Source organism: Mauremys mutica, chromosome 11 (assembly GCF_020497125.1).
Source record: "Mauremys mutica isolate MM-2020 ecotype Southern chromosome 11, ASM2049712v1, whole genome shotgun sequence".
Classification (NCBI taxonomy): Eukaryota; Metazoa; Chordata; order Testudines; family Geoemydidae; genus Mauremys; species Mauremys mutica.
In genome coordinates, this window is record NC_059082.1 from 285198 (window position 1) to 310159 (window position 24962).

The window sequence follows — 24962 nt, forward strand, 5'->3', positions numbered from 1 at the left end:
GGCGGCCCTCCCAGCGCTCCCGAGCCCCAGCTCCGTCCGCCTAAATGCCAGCGGCGACCGGGGCGGCCGAATATCCGGCTGCCGCGGTTGCTGCCAAAGAAAATGGCGCCCCCCAAATCCTAGTGCCCTAGGCGACCGCCTAAGTCGCCTACATGGTTGCACCGTCCCTGGTTCCCATGCTAAGTAAAAATAAAGTCCTTTTCCCCCAGAGGATCCTCTCACCGGCGGGGTGGCCATGGCGGCGGTCAGGACAGTCCCCACACAGGCTCTGTCACTGTGGAGATCGCCCACAGCCCGGGGTTCTTCGAAGGGCGAGCGGGAGCTGAACGGCTGTTTCGCACGAGCCTTGGTCTGGAACTACACTTCCCAGTGGCCTTTGCGGGAGCAGCCTTTCCCTTCGGTCGGTGAGAGGAGCGGAACTACACTTCCCAGTGGCCTTTGCGGGAGCAGCCTTTCCCTTCGGTCGGTGAGAGGAGCGGAACTACACTTCCCAGTGGCCTTTGCGGGAGCAGCCTTTCCCTTCGGTCGGTGAGAGGAGCGGAACTACACTTCCCAGTGGCCTTTGCGGGAGCAGCGGAACTACGCTTCCCAGGGGGTTGCGGAGCTCGCTGGGCGCGTGGAACCGGGCGGTCGCTGGTTCCAACTCGCAGGATGATTCACGAGCTGCTCTTGGCGCTGAGCGGGTACCCCGGGGCCGCGTTCACCTGGAGCAAGAGGAGCGGCCTCCAGGTACCACCCGGACCGGGCCCCCCCGCCTCCCCCCCATACCGCGCGCTCACCCGGCTTCGCTTCTCCGCAGGTGTCCCAGGAGCTGCCGTTCCTGCACCCCAGCGAGAGCAGCGTCCTGAACCGGCTCTGCCGCCTCGGCACCGACTACCTTCGCTTCACCGAGTTCATCGAGCAGTACACGGGCCACGTGCAGCAGCAGGTGCGGGCGGGCGGGCCGAGGGGCTGAGTTCTCCCTTCCGGGGAAGGCCGCGCTCCTTCTCCATCCCCTGAGCCCTCAGTGGCGTCAGGACTCGGCCCCCTGCGGGGTGTGTGGGGGGGAGTGGCCCCTACCTCTCACACCGGTCTGGATGTGCCTGTAATTAAACTCCATAATACACTGATTATTGTGTATACAATGTGAGGCCTACCCCAGAGGCTTATTAACTTGTTACCCTACTAGAAAATAGTCCTTCAGTTTGCTAATGTGCAATAAACAAACCCATCACATTGTGTTTCCAGAAAGATCTGCCCAATGAGAAAGACAGCCCGCTTCAGCACTCCAGAGCCCCCACCTCTCATTTGAAGTCAGTGGGTGGTGCTTGTACCAGGGCTGAATTAGGTCTTAAGCCTCCAAAATGAAAGGATAGAGAAACACTTATGGCTAAACTAATTTTTCAAAGCAAAATCTATTAACTAAGCTGCCTCAGGATGGGACAATATTGCTATGAAAAAATAGACTTCAGAAAGGACAAAATGGCTTTCTCTCCGCAAGACTTTAAAATTATCCATGGAAAAAGCTTTCCCAACTTTACTTACTCAGTAACTCATGATTGTACTATAGAACTACTTTCTGTAAGAAGTAATAGCTCCCACTCTGAAATTTATGCCACTACCTTTTTACTCTTTCCAGGTTAGGTTCACACTAAAAATAGCATTGTGAAACCCTCTCTAGTTGTATGTTAGACTTGTACATTCAGAGTAATGAAATTTCAGTAAACAATTAAAACTCATTTAGGTAGTAATCTTAAAAATGTGTTCCTTCCTGCTATAAAAAAATAAATAATAATAGGAGATATACCAATCTCCTTGAACTGGAAGGGACCTTGAAAGATCATTGAGTCCAGCCCCCTTGCCTTCACTAGCAGGACCAATTTTTGCCCCAGATCCCTAAGTGGCCCCCTCAAGGATTGAATTCACAACCCTGGGTTTAGCAGGCCAATGCACAAACCACTGAGCTAGCCCTCCCCCCAATATGGTTTATATACCTCACTGCTCTGTTTAAATAACTTATTTGGCAGTGTCTAGAATGGGGAGGTAGAAAGAGCAAAGATGTGAAACCACAGGATGAGTGTGTTGGAGATACAAGGTGAGGGGACGTGTAGCTCTCTGTCTTATGCAGTGGATGACTCTTCCATAACCAGTTGAACTGTGAAGTCTGTAAAGTCCCTCTGAGGCACACTTTCTCTTCCCCTCAGTCAAGGTCACTCAGCTTGCTTCTCTCTGCATTTGTGCATCAACCTAGCTTGCTCTTGAAGGCTGATGCTGTCTGCATGGAGCAGCTCAGTCTCGTTTAATGAAATGGATTAAAAGATTTGCAAGCATAAATTTGGATAGAGCTGCAGAAATCTAATTAGAGGCCCTCTGTGCTCATTGAAGCCTTCACTGCAATGGAACAAACAACCAGGGTGTAGAAATGAGAATGTCAGAACAAAGGGAATGAATATTAGAGGGGTAGGATTACTTTGTCTTGATAAAGCTTATTAACTTGCATTTTCATTCTAAACACCAGGGTCCCGTTTCAGCCTTTGAGGTCCTAAAAAAAATTACTGGAGAAAGCTGGCAGACAGTCTTGGAGACGGCAGTCCTTTAGCCACACAATAGGTACCGCCCAGAAAATGTGGTACAAACATTCCTCCATATTTTCCCTTACCAGTGTATCTCAGTCTTGAACTGGATTAACTACCTACAGTGCTAAGAAAAGATTTTGGTCTTCATGGTCCATGCGGTCTTAATGTCAATAGGTCATCAAGATACTCCTTTTCAACTAATTCATATGTGTTAAAGCCAGAAAAGACCATTGTGTCTCTAATCTCATTACTTACATAACATGGATTATAGAATTTAACCCAGTGATTTCTGCATTGATCTAGAGCAGATCTTTTTAGAAGTCCGTGATGAAGAATCCACCACGTCCCTTGGTAATCTGTTTCAGTGGTGAATTACCCTTTCATTAAAAAAGTGCATTTCTTTTCCTTTTTGAACTTTGCTGACTTCAGCTTCTAGCCACTGGATCATGTAATGCCTTGGTCCACTAGTTTAAAGAGCCCTCTATTATTAGTTGCCTTCTTCCTGTGTAGGTAACTATAGACTGATAGAGTTGTCTCTTAAATATCGCTTTGATAAGCTACATGTATCAAGTTTCTCTCTAGCTTTTAATATTAAACCAAGGTTTCTAGACCACATCCTTTTTTAAAGTGGATACCATAACAGGACACTGTATTGCAGTAGTAGGCTCACCAATGCCATGTAAAGAGGCAATATTACCTCCCTACTTCTGTGCCTCATTCCTGTGTTAATACATCCAAGTATTGTTAGCCCTTTTTGCAACAGCATTGCATAGAGAGGTCATGTGCAGTTGGTTATCTACAATGACCCTCCACATATTTTTCAGAGACACTGCTTTCCAGAATACAATTTCACATCTTTCCACCTTAGCCAAATTAATTGGGAGGGGGAGAGAGGGAGGAGGAGACTGATGGGGGAGAAACATACATATGCATGCCAAGTAGCCTTTTCTAGCAGGGAAGAGAGAAGAGCAAATGACTCACGAATCCACTACTGGCTTTACAGTGCAAACGTAAATTTATCTGAGAGGTGCTTAAATATTACCATGATGATTGTATAGAAACCCCTTAAATAGATAGAGGCAGGAGGCTATGTATGATGGCATGATATGGATACTTACATATTCAAAACTGGACTCATCTCTTATTCTGGTTTATAAAAAAAAAAAAGAAGCCTTAAAATAGATAGTAACAAGAAATCGTTAACAGACTGGCTGGATTTGTAAAATAAGGATAATGCTCACTTATCCCACAGGGATGGCAAGGCTTTGTTACAGTTTGCAAAGTAGTTTGAGATCCACTTGTGAACAGATCCACTTGTGAACAGAACACATGTCAGCATAAAGTAACAGTGAAATGTACAGATCGCCATTGTATTATGCAATCTTCTGTCTCAAGAGTTCCTTACTTGTATATCCAAATGGACTGAATACAATTCTGCTCCATCTTTGCCAGCTGACCCACCTCCGATTAACAGCTGATTTTTTGGTACTTTAAGTGGTTGTTTAAGATGGGCTTCACTATTTTTATTTGGATTGTGACCTAGTGGTGAACACCTCTATCCACTGAGTCACTTAGGCCTAGCTCCTCAAAGATATTTAGGTGCTGAAGGTTGAAATCAATGGGAGCTAAGTGCCTAAATATCTCAGGGATCTGGGCCTTAGTCCCCAGTCCACTCACCAATGTACTGGGGCTAATTCAAAACTTACTGTTTGATTTTAGGATCATCACCCTTCCCAGCAGAACCAGTGTGGGTTACATGGGATTTACTTGCGGGCCTTCTGTACAGGGCTCGATTCAGTGCTGCAGCCCTACCGACAGGCATTGCTTGACCTGGAGCAGGAGGTAAGGGGGAGAAAACTGGAAGAAGCTGCGCTCTAGTGAATGTTATGAACTGAAATACTGTGCAGTGGGAACTTGTCTCTTCAGTAACAAAAAAGATAACAAGAAGCAGCCAAAGATGGGATGGAATCTTTCATTTCCACTGCAGGGGTGTCTTCCAAATTGCTGCTGTGAGGTTCCACTGTAACCCACTGGTCAATATGTTACATATCCTCCTCTATGTCTGGTCCACTATGTCAGATCCACAGAGAATGCAAGTGTTTGAGTCCTCAGATTCAGATCCTCATTCTCTAGGTCAAGCTGTAGAGACTCGCGCTTATAGCTCTGAAAGTCCTAGGTTAAATCTGTGGTGTGTCAGCCAAGTTGGTAGGCATCACACCATCTCTTGGGTAGATTCACTTTGAGTCAATGCCCAGTGATTGCATGGGCTGCTCACTCTCATCATAAGTAACAGCCTGAAGGGGGATATGATTCAAAAGTTTTTGTGAAAAGATCTATGTTATCAGGACTTCTGAGGGTACAGTTTTGCTCTTTACCTTTTTCCACCAAGGTTTAGTGCTACCGATTAGAGGCTTATTTTGGTTTGTACTAACTTTTCTGTTGTGGTTGCAGTTCCTGGCTGACCCTCACCTCTCCATCTCCCACATTAACTACTCCCTGGATCAGGTATGTTGCATTTGTTGTCATCTTACTACTGGTATATACAGCATGTGAAATGTTGCAGAGCTACCTTGTTACTAAAACTTCAATTTCTGATGTTTGTACACTTAAATTACAAGCCTTAAAGTTGTGTTTATGTCATCTTTAGCTTTTAATATGGTGTAGTTATACTTGTAAGAAAATTTTCCTTTCCAATTTCCACCTTCATGCAAAATTGAAATAGCTGGTAGCATGCATCACACTTCAGAAATGTTAGGAACGCTACAGTCTGCACTTGACTTTAAGCAGCTCTAGCTCTCAGATTACAAACCCATTTGTTTTCTTTAATGACCTTTTCACCACGGAGCGCAGCTGTTGGGGTCATGTGCCTACGTATGTGGCCATGGAACCTTTTTGACTAGATGTCAGCTGGGGAGGCACGCATCATTGCCTTGTCAGGGATATAATAGCTCCCCCTTTAACCATCCAACAGTTTCTCTCTACCTTCAAAAGTCCCATTTAGAGTTTAGCTGCAACATAGAGGGAAGCCAGTGCAGCTCTTCCTATCTTCAAATTAGAGTCCTCTAAATTTATCATCTTGAGAGACTTCAGTACCCACCTAGACAGCACTTCTAGCACACTGGCACAACTCATGTCATCCATGACAATCTTACTAAGTGACCAGAGAATCTCCGGATAAGCATCACCTCCACTGTTCAGTCTAGTTGCTAACGTTAAGGTAGAGTAACATCACCAGTATCCTGGTATAATCATCATCTCATCTCTGCAGAAGCCATGGTCTCTCTTCCAGGGACATCCAGAACACTAAGTGGGGCCAGTGAGGTGATAGACTGATAAACCACCACAACCAGCTGCCATCCCTACTAGCCCCTAAATGCCCCATCCCTACATATCGCTACTTAGAAGCCTATTTTTACATGTTGGTCCTTGCTTTGCAGTTCCAACTCCTCTTCCCCTCAGTGATGGTTGTGGTGGAGCAGATCAAGACCCAGAAGGTATAGTAAATGGGAGCTGGTTTCTCTGTAGCAGAATCTGTTGTTCCCGTCCATTCCCTTCAGTTAAAATTGCATGATGGTGTAAATGACACTAGATGTTTGACAGAGCTTGTAGGAGAAGATAGATGGGGCTCCTCAGGAAACATTTGCTTTCCTTTTTCAGAGTTTATATCTTCCTCCTGAAGACTGCGTGATTCAGGCCAGGGAAGGTTTTTGAGGATCAGCAAGAACGAGGCACTGGGGTGGTCAGAACCATCCATATGTGCTCCCTGCGTATGGGGCAGATTATATAATTACTGGCTATGGATTGTTTTTTTTCACTGATGTCAGTGAGGCACCTTGGACAGTGCTCATTTGGTGTCACTTACATAAATAGATGGAGAGACTAAGGCGGAAAAATTGTATGGTGGAGGTAGCCCAGCAGCATGAAGCTTGTGCACTGATATGAAATTCCCTTATTTTCCCCTTTGTAATTTACAGAAAATGGGGGCGGAGTATAGGGGGGTGAGCTGGTAAGGCTGTAATTGGAGCTGGTGGGAATGGAAGGTTGTGCATTTCTGTGGTTGGGGAAAGAGATTCTGAGACAGGTTTGAATGGAGAAACAGAGGGAAAAGTTTGGAGCAAGGATGGAAGCAGATGAGTTTGCGGGGGTGGGACTGCAGAGAGCCCTTGTCTTTGATCACATTTAATTCACAGTAGAAAAGTATGGAGCACATTTGCCACCTTTATTGTGTATTGGTGACTGGGATTTCTTTTTCTTGAGTCTTACAAATCCCAAAGACAAGGCAGGAGAAGCAGGATTTCTGACTTCACAATCCATGAAATGTCCTCTAGCCAGTAACGGGGTTATGGGAGAACTTGTGTGTTGGAGTCCACAAGTCTGCTGGGCCCTTATGTGGGGTGTGGGAGGAAGGTTTATATAAGAACATGAGAATGGCCATCCTGGGTCAGACCAAAGGTCCATCTAGCCCAGTATCCTGTCTTTCAACAGTGGCCAATGCCAGGGCCCCAGAGGTAATGAACAGAACAGGTAATCATCAAGTGATCCATCCCCTGTCGCCCATTCCCAGCTTCTGGCAAACAGAGGCTAGGGACACCATCCCTGCCCATCCTGGCTAATAGCTATTGATGGACCTATCCTCAATGAACTTATCTAGTTCTTTTTTGAACCCTGTTATAGTCTTGGCCTTCACATCATCCTCTGGCAAGGAGTTCCACAGGTTGACTGTGCATGGTGTGGAAAAAATACTTCCTTTTGTTTGTTTTAAACCTGCTGCCTATTAATTTCATTTGGTGACCCCTAGTTCTTGTGTTATGAGAAGGAGTAAATAACACTTCCTTATTTACTGTCTCCACACCAGTCATGATTTTATGGACCTCTATTCTATGCCCCCTTAGTCGTCTCTTTTCCAAGCCGAAAAGTCCCAATCTTATTACACTCTCCTCATATGGGAGCTGTTCCATTCCCCTAGTCATTTTTTTGTCCTTTTCTGAACCTTTTCCAATTCCAATATATCTTTTTTGAGATGGGGTGACCACATCTGCACCCAGTATTCAAGATGTGGGCGTACCATGGATTTATATAAAGACAATATGATATTTTCTGTCTTCTTATCTATCCCTTTCTTAATGATTCCCAGTATTGTTTGCTTTTTTTGACTGCCGCTGCACATTGAATGTTTTCAGTGAACTATCCACAATGACTCCAAGATCTCTTTCTTGAGTGGTAGCAGCTAATTTAGACCTCATCATTTTATATGTATAGTTGGGATTATGTTTTCCAATGTGCATTACTTTGCATTTATCAACATTGAGTTTCATCTGCCATTTTGTTGCCCAGTCACCCAGTTTGGAGAGATTCTTTTGTGTAACTTTTTGCAGTCTGCCTGGGACTTAACTATCTTGAGTAGTTTTGTATCATCTGCAAATTTTGCTATCTCACTGTTTACCTCTTTTTCCAGATCATTTATGAATATGTTGAATAGGACTGGCCCGAGTACAGATCTCTGGGGACACCACTCTTTACCACTCTCCATTTTGAAAACTTGACCATATATTCCTATCCTTTGTTTCCTATCTTTTAACCAATTACCAATCCATGAGAGGACCTTCCCTCTTATCCCATGACAGCTTACTTTGCTTAAGAGCCTTTGGTGAGGGACCTTGTCAAAGGCTTTTTGAAAATCTAAATACACTATATCTATTGGATCCCCTTTGTCCATATGCTTGTTGACCCCCTCAAAGAATTCTAGTAGGTTGGCGAGGCATGATTTTCCTTTACAAAAACCATGTTGACGCTTCCCCAACAAATTATGTTCATCTATATGTCTGACAGTTTTGTTCTTTACTGTATTTCAACCAGTTTGCCTTGTACTGAAGTCAGGCTCACCGCCTGTAATTGCCGGGGTCACCGCTAGAGCCCTTTTAAAAAATTGGCATCATATTAGCTATCCTCCAGTCATTTGCTACAGAAGCTGATTTAAATGATAGGTTACAGCAGTGGTTCTCAAACATTTGTACTGGTGACCCCTTTCACATAGCAAGCCACTGTGCGACCCCCCCCCTTTTAAATTAAAAACACTTCTTTACATATTTAACCCCATTATAAATGCTGGAGGCAAAGTTTTGGGGTGGAGGCTGACAGCTCACGACCCCCCATGTAATAACCGTGTGACTCCCTGAGGGGTCCCAACCCCCAGTTGGAGAACCCCTGGGTTACAGACTGCAGTTAGTAGTCCTGCCATTTCACATTTGAGTTCCTTCAGAACTTTTGGGTGAATACCATCTGGTCCTGGTGACTTATTAAAGTTTAGTTTATCAATTTGTTGCAAAACCTCCTCTGACACCTCAGTCTGGGACAGTTCCTCAGATTTGCTATCTAAAAAGAATGGCTCGGGTTTGGGAATCACCCTCACATCCTCAACCGTGACGACCGATACAAAGAATTCATTTAGTTTCTCCGCAATGGGCTTATTGTCCTTGAGTGCACCTTTAGCATCTTGATCATCCAGTGGCTCCACTGTTTGTTTTGCAGGCTTCCTGCTTCTGATGTACTTAAATAAAATTTGCTATTACTTTTTGAGTCTTTGGCTAGCTATTCTTCAAATTCTTTTTTGGCCTTCCTAATTATATTTTTACACTTTATTTGCCAAAATTTATGCTCCTTTCTATTTTCCTCACTAGGATTTAACTTCCACTTTTTAAAGGATGCCTTTTAGCCTCTCACTGCATCTCTTACTTTGTTTAGCCACGGTGGCTCTTCTTTGGTTCTTTTACTATGTTTTTTAATTTGGAGTATACATTTAAGTTGAGCCTCTATTATGGTGTCTTTAAAAGTTTCCATGCAGATTTCAGGGATTTTACTTTTGGTGTTGTACCTTTTAATTTCTGTTTGGTTAACCGCCTCATTTGTGTGTCGTTCCCCTTTCTGAAATTAAATGCTACAGTGTTGAGCCGCTGTGGTGTTTTCCTCGCCACAGGGATGTTAAATTTAATTATATTATGGTCACTATTACCAAGCCGTTCAGCTATATTCACCTCTCGGACCTGATCCTGTGCTCCACTTAGGACTAAATCAAGAATTGCCTCTCCCCTTGTGGGTTCCAGGACCAGCTGCTCTAAGAAGCAGTCATTTAAGGGGTCAAGAAACTTTATTTCTGCACCCCTTCCTGAGGTGATATGTACCCAGTCAATATGGGGGTAGTTGAAATCCCCCATTATTATTGAGCCTCTCTCATCTCCCTGAGCATTTCACAGTCACTAACACCATCCTGGTCAGGTGGTCGGTAATGTATCCCTACTGCAATATCCTTATTATTCGAGCATGGAATTACTATCCATATTTCCCCTCCCTTCCAGTTCTCACTGGGACCCATTTCCCTTGCACCGTGCACCATTTCCCATATCATTGTAAAGCCTTCTTTGTACATTCAGCTGTAATGTAGCATTTGAACATCTGAAACTTCGGTACAGAATCAAGTGAAGATTTCTCACTGCAAATCCAGTTTGACCACTTTGTTTCTTCTGCAGATTCATGGCTGTCAGCTCTTGGAGACTGTCCATAAACACAGCTGTGGGGGGCTGCCCCCTGTGCGTAGTGCACTGGAAAAGTAAGGAGATTCACTACTACTACTGCTTGGCTATTATGCTCTTGTAACAGCTGGAGTTAGTGCCAAAATATCTTCTCTCTCTAGCTATAGCAAATAGAGATATGTCTAACAAGAGCCCTGTGCAGTCTGAAAGGCAGGAGTGGAATGCTGCGCTGACAGCCCTGAAGGCTCAAATCCTCTGTTTATGTACAGGATAAGTACAACATAGACAGCTGCATTACAAGCTTCCTTCACACACTGAACTGCTATTTATCTAGGGTGACCAGATGTCCCAATTTTATAGAGACAGTCCTGATTTTTGGGTCTTTTTCTTATATAGACTCCTATTACCCCCCACCCCGTCCCGATTTTTCACATTTGCTCTCTGGGCACCCTACACATTGTGAAAAGGCATGGCCGCACACAGAGAAGGAAAGCCAGGATAAGAGAAGAATGGAAGACGTGTTGTGATCAACTCAATCTCACTGCTGAGCTTGTGAGGCATTTCCTACGGAAGATGGGGGTTTACGCTCCCTGGCCTCTCTGCTGAGACTGCCAATGAGGGACCAGTTGACTGGCTTAGGGATGGCTTTGTAAGTCTTTCTGTCCCACACCCCCGCACTTTTCCCCTTACCTAATGCAATTTGTATGGAAGTTGCACTGGAAGAAGTTCCATTGTGTCAGTTGACCCCCTGGAACATAGATTGGAGATTCAGACATGGGGAGATTTGATTGGATGAATATTACTAGAAATGGGTTCCCTTGGAGTAGGAAATTAGAGCACTGACTGTCAAGGTGCAGATCGTGGCGCTGCTAAATTAAATTAAATTAATGGAGATATCCTATCTCCTAGAACTGTAAGGGACCTTGAAAGGTCATCGAGTCCTCCGCTAGCAGGACCAAGTACTGATTTTTGCCCCAGATCCCTAATTGGCCCCCTTAAGGATTGAACTCACAACTCTGGGTTTAGCAGGCCAATGCTCAAACCACTGAGCTATCCCTCCCCCCCCCTAAGATGGCAGCTAAGTGAGTAGGAGCAGTGATAAGCTAATATATTGGATACTTTAGTTTGATCCTACTTCCTGTGAGGGAGGTATACAAACAGTATTTTAATGGCACACTCAAAGCCATTCACTTTCCTCCATGAGCAAATTTCACTTGTTAGCACTTCAGCTCTCACCATGCGTATTTCGTTCTGATTGTTATATACACTGCCCTCTTTCACTTTCCATTATGCTTGGTCCCCAGGATCCTGGCTGTATGTCATGGAGTCATGTATAAGCAGCTCTCTGCCTGGATGCTGCATGGACTGCTCCTGGATCAACACGAAGAGTTCTTTGTTAAACAGGGCCCATCTTCTGGGAATGTCCCTGCCCAGCCTGAAGAAGAGGATGATGACCTGGGAATTGGGGGACTAACAGGAAAACAGCTGCGAGAGCTGCAGGACCTGGTGAGATTGCAGGTCAAAGCATGGCATTCTCAGAACATTAGAGAATGTAGTCAGAAATCTGTCTTTTTCTGGTTCAATGAAAGAGCCATGACTTAACAGGCATTAATGAGCCATGGTAAGATGACAAATCAATGAGATACTCTAATATGCAGCTACAAACTAGGCAAAAAGGACTGGTGAGGTCACAGAGATGGGAGATATGGAATGTTTTAAGCATTGTGCCACACAAGGCACACATGTATCAAACAAGAAAGGAAGCAGGAAAGTAAGAAAAGGAGAAAAGTTTAGCATGGATAAATGGCTAAGTCCATGAGGTTCAGACTAAGCAGATATCCTTCAGAAAAGGGAGATTCAATTCTAGTGAAGCCATTAGAAAGGATCAAATTACAGCAAGTAAAGTGTGGAGGTGGGTGAGGTAATATCTTTTACTGGACCAACTTCAAGCTATACACAGTTCTTCAGGTCTGGGAAAGGTAGTTAGCTGTGACACTTCAGCACCTTTCTTAGACTTGAAGAAGAGCTCTCTATAAGCTCAAAAGCTTGTCTCACCAACAGAAGTTGGTCCAGTAAAAGTTATAACTTCACCCACCTTGTGTCTTTAATATCCTGGGACCAACACTGCATCATCTTGATCGGTCCGTCAGCCCTCATATAGATTGCGCTGATCACAACACATCTTCCATTCTTCTCTTATCCTGGCCTGCCTTCTCTATGTGCAGCCATGCCTTTTCACAATAAAATCTTCCCATCTCTTTGGAGGTCGTCCGAGTGGTTGTTTCAGTTCCTGTGGGTACCACTCGGTGACAGCTGCAGTCCATCAATTGCTAGTGAGCCTCGCTATATGTCCGGCCCATCACATTTTACTGTACCTGCTTTCAACAACGACGTCCTGCACTCCAGTCTGCTGTCTGATCACTTCATTGGGGACTTGGTCACAGGTTGAAATCCCCAAAATTCTTTCCACCACCCACTCCATGATAGACAGTTGTTGCTCCTCTATCTTTGTCAGTACCCAGGTTTTGTTGCTGTACAACATTGCCAGCAGTACTGTTGAGTTCAAGAGGACAGAACATGTTGCCTTATTGATTTTTCCTTGGAGGACATCCTTGATAGAACTGAATGTGTGCCAACCAGTTTTCTTTCTTTGCGAGAGTTTGCCTTTCTGATTATGGCACATGTTCATTTCTTGGCCCAAATAAACATATAGCTCATCTTCTATTTATTCTCCTTGACTATTTGGGCTTTTGGCAAGGGATCAGACTACATAAATTTCATTTTAGAGCGGTCCTTTTGTGTTGAGTTCTCGCAGCATTTTCTGTAGTTTGATGGTGTTTTCAGCAATTAACATGATATCGTCCATGAATCTGAGGTGGTTTAACTGCTCTCCATTGATGCTAATTTCACCCTTCCAATTCATCTCCCTCATTACCATTTCGAGGCAGGCTGTGAAGAGTTTCGGTGAAATCGTGTCTCCTTGCTTCACACCTCTTTTGACTGGGATGCGAAGGGGAGTGTTGAACAGAGTTATATCCAGGGTGCAGTCAGAGTTTGCTTCCTTTAGTACTTTGAGTCAATGCCCTGCTCTACAAGAGCTTTCAGCACTGATCTGTATGCTGTTGAACGCTTTTTCATAATCATTGAAGGCAATGCATAAAGGGAATTTATATTCCCTTGAGCACTCCAATAGCTGGTTTATAGTGAAGATATGTTCTAGTGTGCTAAAATTCCTCTGAAAATCTGCCTGCTCTGTTGGCTGCTGTTTGTCCAATTTCTGTGAGAGCTGGTTTGTTATGACTTTGGTGAACAGCTTGTAGACATGTGAGAGCAAGCATATTAGAATCATAAAAGATATGGGTTGCAAGAGACCTCAGGAGGTCATCTAGTCCAACTCCCTGCTTAAAGCAGGAACAACGCCAACTAAATCATCCCAGCCAGGGCTTCGTCAAGCTGGGCCTTAAAAACCTCTAAGGAAGGAGAGTCCACCACCTCCCTAGGGAACCCATTCCAGTGCTTCACCACCGTCCTAGTGAAATATTGTTTCCTATTATCCAACCTAGACCTCCCCCCGCCCCTTGCAACTTGAGACTATTGCCCCTTGTTCTGTTATCTGCCATCACTGAGAACAACCTAGATCCATCCTTTTTAGAACTCCCTTTCAGGTAGTTGAAAGCAGCTATCAAATCCCCCCTCATTCTTCTCTTCTGCAGATTAAACAATCCCAGTTCCCTCAGCCTCTCCTCATAAGTCATGTGCCCCAGCCCCCTGATCATTTTCGTTGCTCTCCACTGGACTGTCTCCAATTTATCCACATCCTTTCTGTAGTGTGGGGCCCAAAACTGGACGCAATACTCCAGATGTGGCCTCACCAGTGCCGAATAGAGGGGAATAATCACTTATAGATTCATAGACTCTAGGACTGGAAGGGTCCTTGAGAGGTCATCGAGTCCAGTCCCCTGCCCTCATGGCAGGACCAAATACTGTCTAGACCATCCCTGATAGACATTTATCTAACCTACTCTTAAATATCTCCAGAGATGGAGATTCCACAATCTCCCTAGGCAATTTATTCCTGTGTTTAACCACCCTGACAGTTAGGAACTTTTTCCTAATGTCCAACCTAAATCTCCCTTGCTGCAGTTTAAGCCCATTGCTTCTTGTTCTATCCTTAGAGACTAAGGTGAACAAGTTTTCTCCCTCCTCCTGATGACACCCTTTTAGATACCTGAAAACTGCTCTCATGGCCCCTCTCAGTCTTCTCTTTTCCAAACTAAACAAACCCAATTCTTTCAGCCTTCCTTCATAGGTCATGTTCTCAAGACCTTTAATCATTCTTGTTGCTCTTCTCTGGACCCTCTCCAATTTCTCCACATCTTTCTTGAAATGCGGTGCCCAGAACTGGACACAATACCCCAATTGAGGCCTAAGCAGCGTGGAGTAGAGCGGAAGAATGACTTCTCGTGTCTTGCTCACAACACACCTGTTAATGCATCTCAGAATCACGTTTGCTTTTTTTGCAACAGCATCACACTGTTGACTCATATTTAGCTTGTGGTCCACTATAACCCCTAGATCCCTTTCTGCCGTACTCCTTCCTAGACAGTCTCTTCCCATTCTGTATGTGTAAAACTGATTGTTCCTAAGTGGAGCACTTTGCATTTGTCTTTATTAAACTTCATCCGGTTTACCTCAGACCATTTCTCCAATTTGTCCAGATCATTTTGAATTATCACCCTGTCCTCCAAAGCAGTTGCAATCCCTCCCAGTTTGGTATCATCTGCAAACTTAATAAGTGTACTTTCTATGCCAATATCTAAGTCGTTGATGAAGATATTGAACAGAGCCGGTCCTAAAACAGACCCCTGCGGAACCCCACTTGTTATACCTTTCCAGCAGGATTGGGAACCATGAATAACTACTCTCTGAGTATGGTTATCCAGCCAGTTATGCACTCACCTTATAGTAGCCCCGTCTAAATTGTATTTGCCTAGTTTATCGATAAGAATATCATGCGAGACCGTATCAAATGCCTTACTAAAGTCTAGGTATACCACATCCACTGCTTCTCCCTTATCCACAAGACTCGTTATCCTATCAAAGAAAGCTATCAGATTGGTTTGACACGATTTGTTCTTTACAAATCCATGCTGGCTATTCCCTATCACCTTACCACCTTTCAAGTGTTTGCAGATGATTTCCTTAATTACTTACTCCATTATCTTCCCTGGCACAGAAGTTAAACTAACTGGTCTGTAGTTTCCTGGGTTGTTTTTATTTCCCTTTTTATAGATGGGCACTATATTTGCCCTTTTCTAGTCTTCTGGAATCTCTCCCGTCTCCCACGATTTTCCAAAGATAATAGCTAGAGGCTCAGATACCTCCTCTATTAGCTCCTTGAGTATTCTAGGATGCATTTCATCAGGCCCTGGTGACTTGCAGGCATCTAACTTTTCTAAGTAATTTTTAACTTGTTTTTTTTTATTTTATCTTCTAAACCTACACCCTTCCCATAAGCATTCACTATGTTAGGCATGCCTTCAGACTTCTCGGTGAAGACCAAAACAAAAAAGTCATTAAGCATCTCTGCCATTTCCAAGTTTCCTGTTACTGTTTCTCCCTCCTCACTGAGCAGTGGCCTACCCTGTCCTTGGTCTTCCTCTTGCCTCTAATGTATTGATAAAAAGTCGTCTTGTTTCCCTTTATTCCCATAGCTAGTTTGAGCTCATTTTGTGCCTTTGCCTGTCTAATCTTGCCCCTGCATTCCTGTGTTGTTTGCCTATATTCATCCTTCGTAATCTGTCCTAGTTTCCATTTTTTATATGACTCCTTTTTATTTTTTAGATCATGCAAGATCTCATGGTTAAGCCCAGGTGGTCTTTTGCCACATTTTCTATCTTTCCTACCCAGCGCAATAGCTTGCTTTTGGGCCCTTAATAGTGTCCCTTTGAAAAACTGCCAACTCTCCTCAGTTGTTTTCCCCCTCAGTCTTGATTCCCATGGGACCTTACCTATCAGCTCTCTGAGCTTACCAAAATCTGCCTTCCTGAAATCCATTGTCTCTAATTTGCTGTACTCCCTTCTACCCTTCCTTAGAATTGCAAACTCTATGATTTAAATAAATAAATAAAATAAATCATGATCACTTTCACCCAAGCTGCCTTCTACTTTCAAATTCTCAACGAGTTCCTCCCTATTTGTTAAAATCAAGTCTAGAACAGCTTCTCCCCTAGTAGCTTTTTCAACCTTCTGAAATAAAAAGTTGTCTGCAATGCAGTCCAAGAACTTATTGGATAGTCTGTGCCCCGCGGTGTTATTTTTCCAACATTTATCTGGATAGTTGAAGTCCCCCATCACCACCAAATCTTGGGCTTTGGATGATTTTGTTAGTTGTTTAAAAAAAGCCTCATCCACCTGTTCCACCTGGTTAGGTGGCTGTAGTAGACTCCTAGCACAACGTCGCCCTTGTTTTTACCCCTTTTAGCCTAACCCAGAGACTCTCAACACTTCCGTCTCCTATGTCCATCTCCACCTCAGTCCAAGTGTGTACATTTTTAATATATAAGGCAACACCTCCTCCCTTTTTTCCCTGTCTGTCCTTCCTGAGCAAGCTGTACCCATCCACACCAACATTCCAATCGTGTATTATCCCACCAAGTTTCAGTGATGCCAACAATGTCATAGTTGTATTTATTTATTAGCACTTCCAGTTCTTCCTGCTTATTACCCATACTTCTCGCATTTGTATATAGGCATCTAAGATACTGGTTTGATCTTGCCTCCCAGTTTTGCCCTGACCCTCCTTTCTCTCTGCCATTATAACCCACGCTCCCTCTTGTTTCCGACCCATCTCCCAGGTCTCCATGTTCCCCACTTACCTGTGGACTTTGCTCACCTGTCCCCGTCGAACCTAGTTTAAAGCCCTCCTCACTAGGTTAGCCATCCCTCGATCTGCTGGCAATACTCCTACTAATGCAGCCCAATATACTGTAAGCCTTCTTGGCAACAAGGGCACACTGCTGGCTCATATCCAGATTCTCATCCACTGCAATCCCTAGGTCCTTTTCTGCAGAATTGCTTAGCCAGTCGGTCCCGAGCCTGTAGTGGTGCATGAGATTCTTCTGTCTTAAGTGCAGGACTCTGCACTTGTCCTTGTTCAGTCTCATCAGATTTCTTTTGGCCCAATTCTCCAATTTGTTTAGGTCACTCTGGACCGTATCCCTACCCTCCAGCGTAGCTACCTCTCCCCCCAGCTTAGTGTCATCTGCGAACTTACTGAGGGTGCAATCCATCCCATTATCCAGATCATTAATAAAGATATTGAACAAAACCGGCCCCAGGACCAGTCCCCAGGGTACTCTGCTTGATACCGGCTGCCAACTAGACATCGAGCTGTTGATCACTACCCACTGAGCCTGACAATCTAGCCAGCATTCTATCCACCTTATAGTCCATTCATCCAGCCCATACTTTAACTTGCTGTCAAGAATACTGTCGGAGACCATATCAAAAGCTTTGCTAAAGTCAAGATATCACGTCCATTGCTTTTCCCTTATCTACAGAGCCAATCAGGTTGGTCAGGTATGACTTGCCCTTGGTGAATCCATGTTGACTGTTCCTGATCAACTTCCTCTCCTCCAAGTGCTTGAAAATGGTTTTCTTGAGGACCTGCTTCATGATTTTTCCAGGGACTGAGGTGAGGCTGTGACTGATCTGTAGTTCCATGGGTTCTCCTTCTTCCCTTTTTTAAAAATGGGCACTATATTTGCCTTTTTCCAGTCGTCCGGGACTTCCCCCAATCGCCATGAGTTTTCAAATATAATGGCCAATGGCTCTGCAATCACATCAGCCAGTTCCCTCAGCACCCTCGGATGCATATTGGACGATAGTTCTTCAGATCTTCGCGATCACCTTTCTTGTACAGCAAAATGATGTTGGACTTTTTCCAGCTAGAGAGTATTTTTGCATTTCCAAGTAAGACTAAACCGTTGAGCAAGGGTTTACCAGAGGTCTTGGCCTTTAGCTCTTATCTCAGTTGTAAGTCGTCTTTTCCTGGAGCTTTTCCTTCCTTCATTTGATAAACAGTATGCCAGACTTTGCTGATGAGGACGAGGAGTATGCGCTCGTTGGTCTCTTGAAGTGTTGGTAGCGTGATATTTATTTGAGACGCGAACCGTTCAGTGTAGAAATCTTTGGAGACCGTTTCCATCCCTGTTCTGTCAATTACTGCTTTTCTGTCCTTGTTCTTCAGCACCATTATTGTCAACTGTTCAGCGTCAATTCCCATTTGCATTTTTTGAGGCTTCTGCAATCTTTAGCAGTCTTTAAGAGCCTTTCATTTCAGTACTTCTCAAAGTCCTCCTTTAGTTTTCTTCTCTAACAAGTTCCTTGTTTCCTCTGAGATTCTTCCCTTTGCTCTTTTTGGTCTTTCTTTCTAGGCTAATTTCATGCATTGCCTTAGCTTATCAACTGCAATGAGGACTACAGAAACTTTGCTATCTATGAGGCTCCAGTCTTCTTTGGAAATGTTTGCTTTCGGGATTGCCTTGAATATTTTCGGCTGCAGTCTCTGATTTGCCATCTGTAGCGCTTTTTTTTTTCCACCTTTTTTGTTGAAGTTGAGCCTCGCTCTGAGCAAGTGATGGTCACCACCGGTGTTGAATGATGGCACTACTGAAATGTCTTGTACGATGCGCGGCTGATCAATCAGAATATAGTCGATCTCGTTCTTATTCTTTGCATTGGGTGCGATCCATGTCCACCTCCTCTTAGCCTTCTTAACCCAGGTGTTATCAATGAACATTTCTTCAGTCTTCGCCAGAGTTGCCAGGCGCTCTCCTCATGGATTCCATTCGCTGATGTCATAACTTCCAGTGAACTTGTCGCCGTCTTTCCCTTTCCGACCGTGGCATTGAAGTCTGCCTTCACAATCGTATATATGGATTTTTGAGCGAGGGTTTCCTCAAGCTCCTGATAGAATTTTTCCACATCATCATCTTCACTTGTGCACAACACTGAATACAGCAAGTAAAGTGTACTGTTATGCAGCCTAGCACAGTATGGCTCTTTGTCCTTCTCTAGCAGTTAGACCGGCAAGGTTTGAGTGTGGTACTGAATTCAAAGTAATGAACTTGGTCCTTTAGCTCAAACAGTAGAGGCCTCTGTTTTAAGATCCAGCATTCCCAGATTCCATTCAGAGGGCTTGACTGGGGCATTGTTACCAAAGTGTGGTGTGTATGGGGATTGCTTAGAAGCAGTAGCAGAGTCAAAGTTCTAGTTGATCCAGCCACTAGTGGGAGACTAGAGCGGGACCAAACCACACTTAGCGTAGCTTACACACAGATGGACGGACCTAAGAGGGATTTAGCCAAAGACAAAAATTATTTCAGTATATTATACAGGAAGTCTGAGAGAATTGGTAAATCTGCACAATCCCGAGGCAGTGAAAGGGCTGTTAAGGAGAATAAAGACTGCAGAGGAGCCTAATGATATCTTTCCCTCAGTCTTCACCACAGACATTGAGATTCCTGCCTGAGGGCTACTTTTTTTCAAATAATAAAAATGAGGCACCCTCAGATTGAGGTATCAGCAGAGGAGGGAGGTATTAGAATGAACTGATAAATTAAGAACAAGTCAGCAGGACTGAGCAGTTTTCATCTAAGAGTGCTGGAGGGACTTGAGAACAGAGTGGCTGAACTGTTAACAAAAATATGTAAATACTTCCTGAAATCAGCTATTAAATTGGAGAACCAGAGACTAACAATTCAGCTCTTTAAAAATGGTACTGAGGTGATCCTTGGATTATGGACCAATGAACCTTACTCATCAGTACCAAGACAACAGGTTGAAATACTGATTAGAGAGAGCTATGAAATATCTAGATTAACATAAGGACAAAAGTAGCACTGCTCTGTTAAGGAAAATCATGCATTTCTACTTTACAGAATTTCTGAATATGTTAACAGAATACTGGATAAAATAGAACGAGTTAATATAGCACTATATTTTCAAAAAAGCCTTTCAAATGCAACTATCAAGGAAACAAATTACTGAAGGGGGTGAGAGGCTGCTGGCATAGATTAGAAGCAGGCTAAAATACCACTGGAATCAGTTAGACTTACCTGTATCTGAATAATGTAGGGTGGGGTTGCCTTTTTTTCCCACTTTATTTACATTGGTTTTCCTCTGTTTTTTTTGTCCGATGCACCTTTCTGTCTGTCTGTTCTCCCCAATCCCTCTTTCTGCCTGGCCTTGTGTTTTCTACTGCTTCCCCATTCAACTCCTTGGGGGTTGTGACAGCGCCTGATTGAGGAGGAGAACATGTTAGCACCATCTCTGAAACAGTTTTCTTTGCGAGTGGAAATGTTACCATCATACATTCCTGTGCGGGTTGCTGAGAAAATCCTCTTTGTGGGAGAATCAGTACAGATGTTTGAGAATCAAAATGTGAACCTGACCAGAAAAGGTAGGAAACAACTGCCCCATCAGCTTGTTTACTTGGCTCCTTGCCAGAACTTGGCTGCCCCATGGTCTTTGTTCATTTTAACTGCAGAGAACTTTCCAAAGAGTTGTGTCATACATCTCTCAATACTATGATCTTTGGTTTGTCTGGACCCAGCTGAGAAGAGTTTTAAATAGTTGGTCCAACTCCAGTGCAAGAACCAGCACTTTCTTTGAACTTACAAACCATGCTTTGAAGCCATGGAAGTTTGTACTCCCTCCCATTTAGCTCTTAAAGTCGTGGTTATCACAGCAGCCAAGAATGTGTATTCAGCTATTTCTGGCTGACCTACCCTTCAGTGTTTCATAGAGAAAAGCTTGTCTATATCCAGACCAAAGATCCTGCCAAAAGAATGCCCAAATTCCATCTCATCCAGTTCCCTAGTCGTCTTCCCTTCCCATCCCCAAATCTCACAACTTTCCAGCAGAAGCGACATGTCACAAGTTGGATATAAAGAGGCTTAGAGCAACTATCCGTATCCAATCTTGTTAGTGATATATACTCTGTTCTAGTGCCTTATTGTGTAGAAACCAATTCTATCAGACGAGGCAAGCTCTCAGAGTTGATGCGATGAATGCTTTCCTCTCTGAGACCTGCCACAGAGCTCCATTCACATTTTCACTCAGCCCTGCTCTCTCAGCTTTGGAGTCGTGCACAGATGCCAGTAGAGGGACAGCAGTGGTCATGTGTCCATCCCCCCACCCCCAGACAAACGACTTCAAAGCTATTAGGACCACATGCAAAAGTTTTTCAGACAATTGGGGAGGCAATAGTTACCCCTGAAACTTTGTAGCACAATTGACTTTGTGGATGCAGTAAAATCTGTACACTATCAAAATCAACAGATCCTTTGCTGGCAAACTTCCTGAATGCCTCCTTCCCGCCCCTCCACCTCACTTCAGCCTCCCTTAATATTTCCTCTTCACCAGAAGTGGACCCCCACCAAGCATCCTTCCTGGAGAGCCTCCCACCTTGGGCTCAGAGGTCTTTATGTGGCGATTCCACTGGGAGTGTACACTGCCACACCCCTGCACAGTATCTCCCTCGCTTATGCCCCTCTGTTCCATCTGAACTATTCCTCAGCCAGTGAGTCAGCTGACACACACACTAGTTTGCCAGCACAAGAGTGTTTGCCACTAGCAGGGACAGTAATAGGTGGCGTGGAGCTGGTAGCTGAGGGGTGATGAGGAGTGCTGCTACCACCTCTCCCTCAACCCCTCCAGCAGTCCATCCATGGATCACCACCTGGCATTCCTGCTCTGATGATCCACCTGCTGTTCGTCAGAGTGAATACTAGCTGGTGAACCATCAGTGTCTCGCCAGCTGAGGTGTGGTGCAGCTGAAGCAGGGGGTTTTATTATTGGTGGGGCAGGGCACGTGCGAGAGTATGGGTGGGGGAGAAGGGGTGGTAGGATCAGAGTCCATTCCTGTGTAAGGGAGATTCTGTGGGGGGCCATTCCCAAAGAGGGCATGGTGTGGAGGGAGGAACAGAATGGGACTTGCAGCCAGCAAACTAAGGAGGTTTGCCAGCTGAGGCAGTTGTCATTGCTGAGCCAGCCAAGATGAGCCTGCATCTGGTTTTGGGTGGGGGGCGCAATGTAGACACAAAGGCAAACCTTAGACCAGGTGAGGGTGACTAGTGAGAATGCACTCGATTGTTGGTGCTTCAGTCAGTGTTCTTGTGTAGACAAGGCCAAAGACAGTAAGAGAGGGGTTTGGGTTTTAGTTTAGTTGGTCAAAAAATCTGATCTGAGTCCTGGATTGGGATGGAACTAGCAGGAAACGTCATTGCTTGCAGAGTGACAGATGCTTTGCTATTGTGACAGGCAGCTCTGTAGGCTGTCTGGAAATATTCCACTTACCAGATGGCCTAGAGCTATAGGTAAGTAGTATTTGTTGTCCAATGAGTAAGCGACTTTGGGCATGAAGGGCTGGGACAATGTTCCTAGCAATCCACACATACAACCTTCCCAGGCAAAGGCTGCTGAACAGATGTTAATAGCTTACCTGGAAAGTATCTTGCTTTTTCGTGCTGTTTTACTTCAGTTCAGATGCTCTTCTCTTTTCTGGGTAGGCTCCATCTTGAAGAACCAGGAAGACACTTTTGCTGCAGAGCTACACCGCCTCAAGCAGCAGCCACTCTTTAGTCTGGTGGACTTTGAGGCCGTGGTTGACTGGATTCGGAGCACCGTTGCTGAGGTAATCCAGCATCGGGGGTCCTGGGTCCACAACTCCTACCAGGGGCTTAAACACCTTGGAACCCTGTGCCTCTCCCTTTGCAGCTTAGAAACACCACATGGACCAAGTCTTTTGGGAGGGAATGTGCTTGAGGGGATCCTGACTAGACCCCAAGGATAGCTAGGGACAGAAGCATGAGCCTCTGGAGAGCTCCTTGGTTCTAGAAGACAGGGTGTGTCAGAACCTGCAGAGCAAGTGAGCTTCTGGGGAAGGTGGGACACACCAGAGCTCATGAGGTGAACAGGCATGGAAAGACCAGGTAGTGGAACTGGAGACTTTACAGGGCTCCTGAGCTTCATGTTGTGTCAATTTTTAGTGAGACAAGGAAATTAATGGACAACTATTGCTTATTTGCTGTGGGAGGAAAAAAGGCGTTAGTGTCCACAGACTTCAAAGGTTTTTGACTTCTAAAACTGTACTGAGAGAGAGAGGATAATGCTGGAGGATATGTTTGTTGAATGTAGATTATGATACTGTACTCATTTATTTACAAGATTATATGAAAAGTGAGTATTTGAACATTTACCTACCCTCCTTTATTTTTTCATTTCCATACTTTTAAATACTTAGTTAAAATATACATATCAAGGAGAGCTAAAGTCCAAAACACCCTAAGAAGCAACTTTAATGAAGTTTTGTCTGTTAATTATAAAACTTGTCAACAGAGCCCATATCAATGGGAACCTCAAAGGAATAATGTTAGTCCTGCCCATTTACCCAAGCCATCCCCCTGAGGGAAGTGAATTGGAATAAAGCATTTCCTAGAAGGAGGGATGGAGTTGGTTTGGTAACAGAGTTTGACTCCATTATAATTTATTATAATAGCTGTTTGTATTTGACTGATATTTAAGAAATCCTGGTTGCAGTTCGCTGCCAGAAGTAATCATGCTGGTGTGAGTTAGAGGGTTCATTAATTAGTAACATGGGCTGCCAGCAAACAGATGCTCCCTCTTCCTATTCTGCCCTAGTATTGGATGGATTCAGTTATATGTAGACTTTTTTTTTTTAAACTATGCTCATCATCGTGGTATCCTGAGTGTGGTAGCTAATGTTATGATTGAGTGGGTTCAGTTAAGAACACTGAGTTTGGAGTGCTGGGTTCTGCTGAGCATGTTCTGGTTTCTCCTTAGCACCTATGGAAGCTGATGGTAGAAGAATCAGATTTACTAGGACAACTAAAGGTAATACAACTCTTTCTCTGAAAAAGCTGAAATTGAGAGATTTTTAAATTAGTTCTTTCCTATCCAGTGTCAGCACTCATTTTCTGTGTTTGCCTCCATTGGACAAAGCTGTTCTCCCCTCCTGTATCCTAAAAATGGGAGCACATGGCATGATCTTTCAGGGTCTATGATAGAATCAGAGAAATGTAGGGCTGGGAGGGAGCTCAAAGTCATCAACCCTAGTCCCCTGCACTGAGGCAGGACCGAGTAAATCTAGACCATTCCTGACAGATATTTGTCTAACCCAGGAGTTCTCAAACTTCATTGCACCGTGATCCCCTTCTGACAACAAAAATTACTACACGACCCCAGGAGTGGGGGACTGAAGCCTGAGCCACCCATCCAAGCCCCATGGCCCTGGCTGGGAGCCCAAGCTGTAACTCAAGGGCTTCAGGTGTGGGGGGACCTGTAACCTGAGCCCACCATCCAGAGCAGTGGGGCTCAGGCTTCGGCTTTAGTCGTGGGCCACAGCAAGTCTAATGCCAGCCCTGATGACCCCATTAAAACAGGGTCGTGACCCACTTTGGAGTCCCAACCCACAGTTTGAGAACTGCTGGTAACCTGTTCTTAAAAATCTCCAATGATGGGAATTCCACAACTTCCCTTTGAAGCCTGTTCCAGTATTTAACTACCATTATGCTTAGAAGGATTTTCCTAATATTTAACCTAAATCTCCCTTGGTTCAGATTAAGGCCATTACTACTTGTCCTACCTTCAGTGGACATGAAGAACAATTGATCACCATCCTCTTTATAAACAGCCCCTCGTGTATTTGAAGACTACTTCCCACCACACCAAATCTTCTTTTCTCAAGACTAAATTTGACCAGTTTTTTTTAACCTTTTTAACCTTTCCTCACATCATGGACCGTGAAATCTGGTCTTGTGTGTACTTTTACCCTATGCTATACGGATTTCATGGG

General features: G+C 44.3%; 1 protein-coding gene across 2 annotated transcripts in view; it reads left to right on the top strand.

The window, feature by feature from the left end:
• Nucleotides 1–505: 505 nt before the first annotated feature.
• The window catches only part of TUBGCP4 (tubulin gamma complex associated protein 4), a 38626-nt gene continuing 14169 nt past the window's right edge, over nucleotides 506–24962 (top strand). The window contains exons 1-10 of one of the 2 annotated variants that reach the window (XM_044981141.1): nucleotides 506–729; nucleotides 800–928; nucleotides 4275–4397; nucleotides 5007–5060; nucleotides 5993–6049; nucleotides 10079–10158; nucleotides 11386–11587; nucleotides 20381–20546; nucleotides 22657–22781; nucleotides 23951–24001. In XM_044981141.1, the coding sequence (XP_044837076.1) occupies nucleotides 652–729; nucleotides 800–928; nucleotides 4275–4397; nucleotides 5007–5060; nucleotides 5993–6049; nucleotides 10079–10158; nucleotides 11386–11587; nucleotides 20381–20546; nucleotides 22657–22781; nucleotides 23951–24001 (1065 nt within the window). In that variant the 5' untranslated portion in view covers nucleotides 506–651. The remainder of the gene's footprint in view (nucleotides 730–799; nucleotides 929–4274; nucleotides 4398–5006; nucleotides 5061–5992; nucleotides 6050–10078; nucleotides 10159–11385; nucleotides 11588–20380; nucleotides 20547–22656; nucleotides 22782–23950; nucleotides 24002–24962) is intronic. The other variant, XM_044981140.1, reaches the window with a different exon arrangement.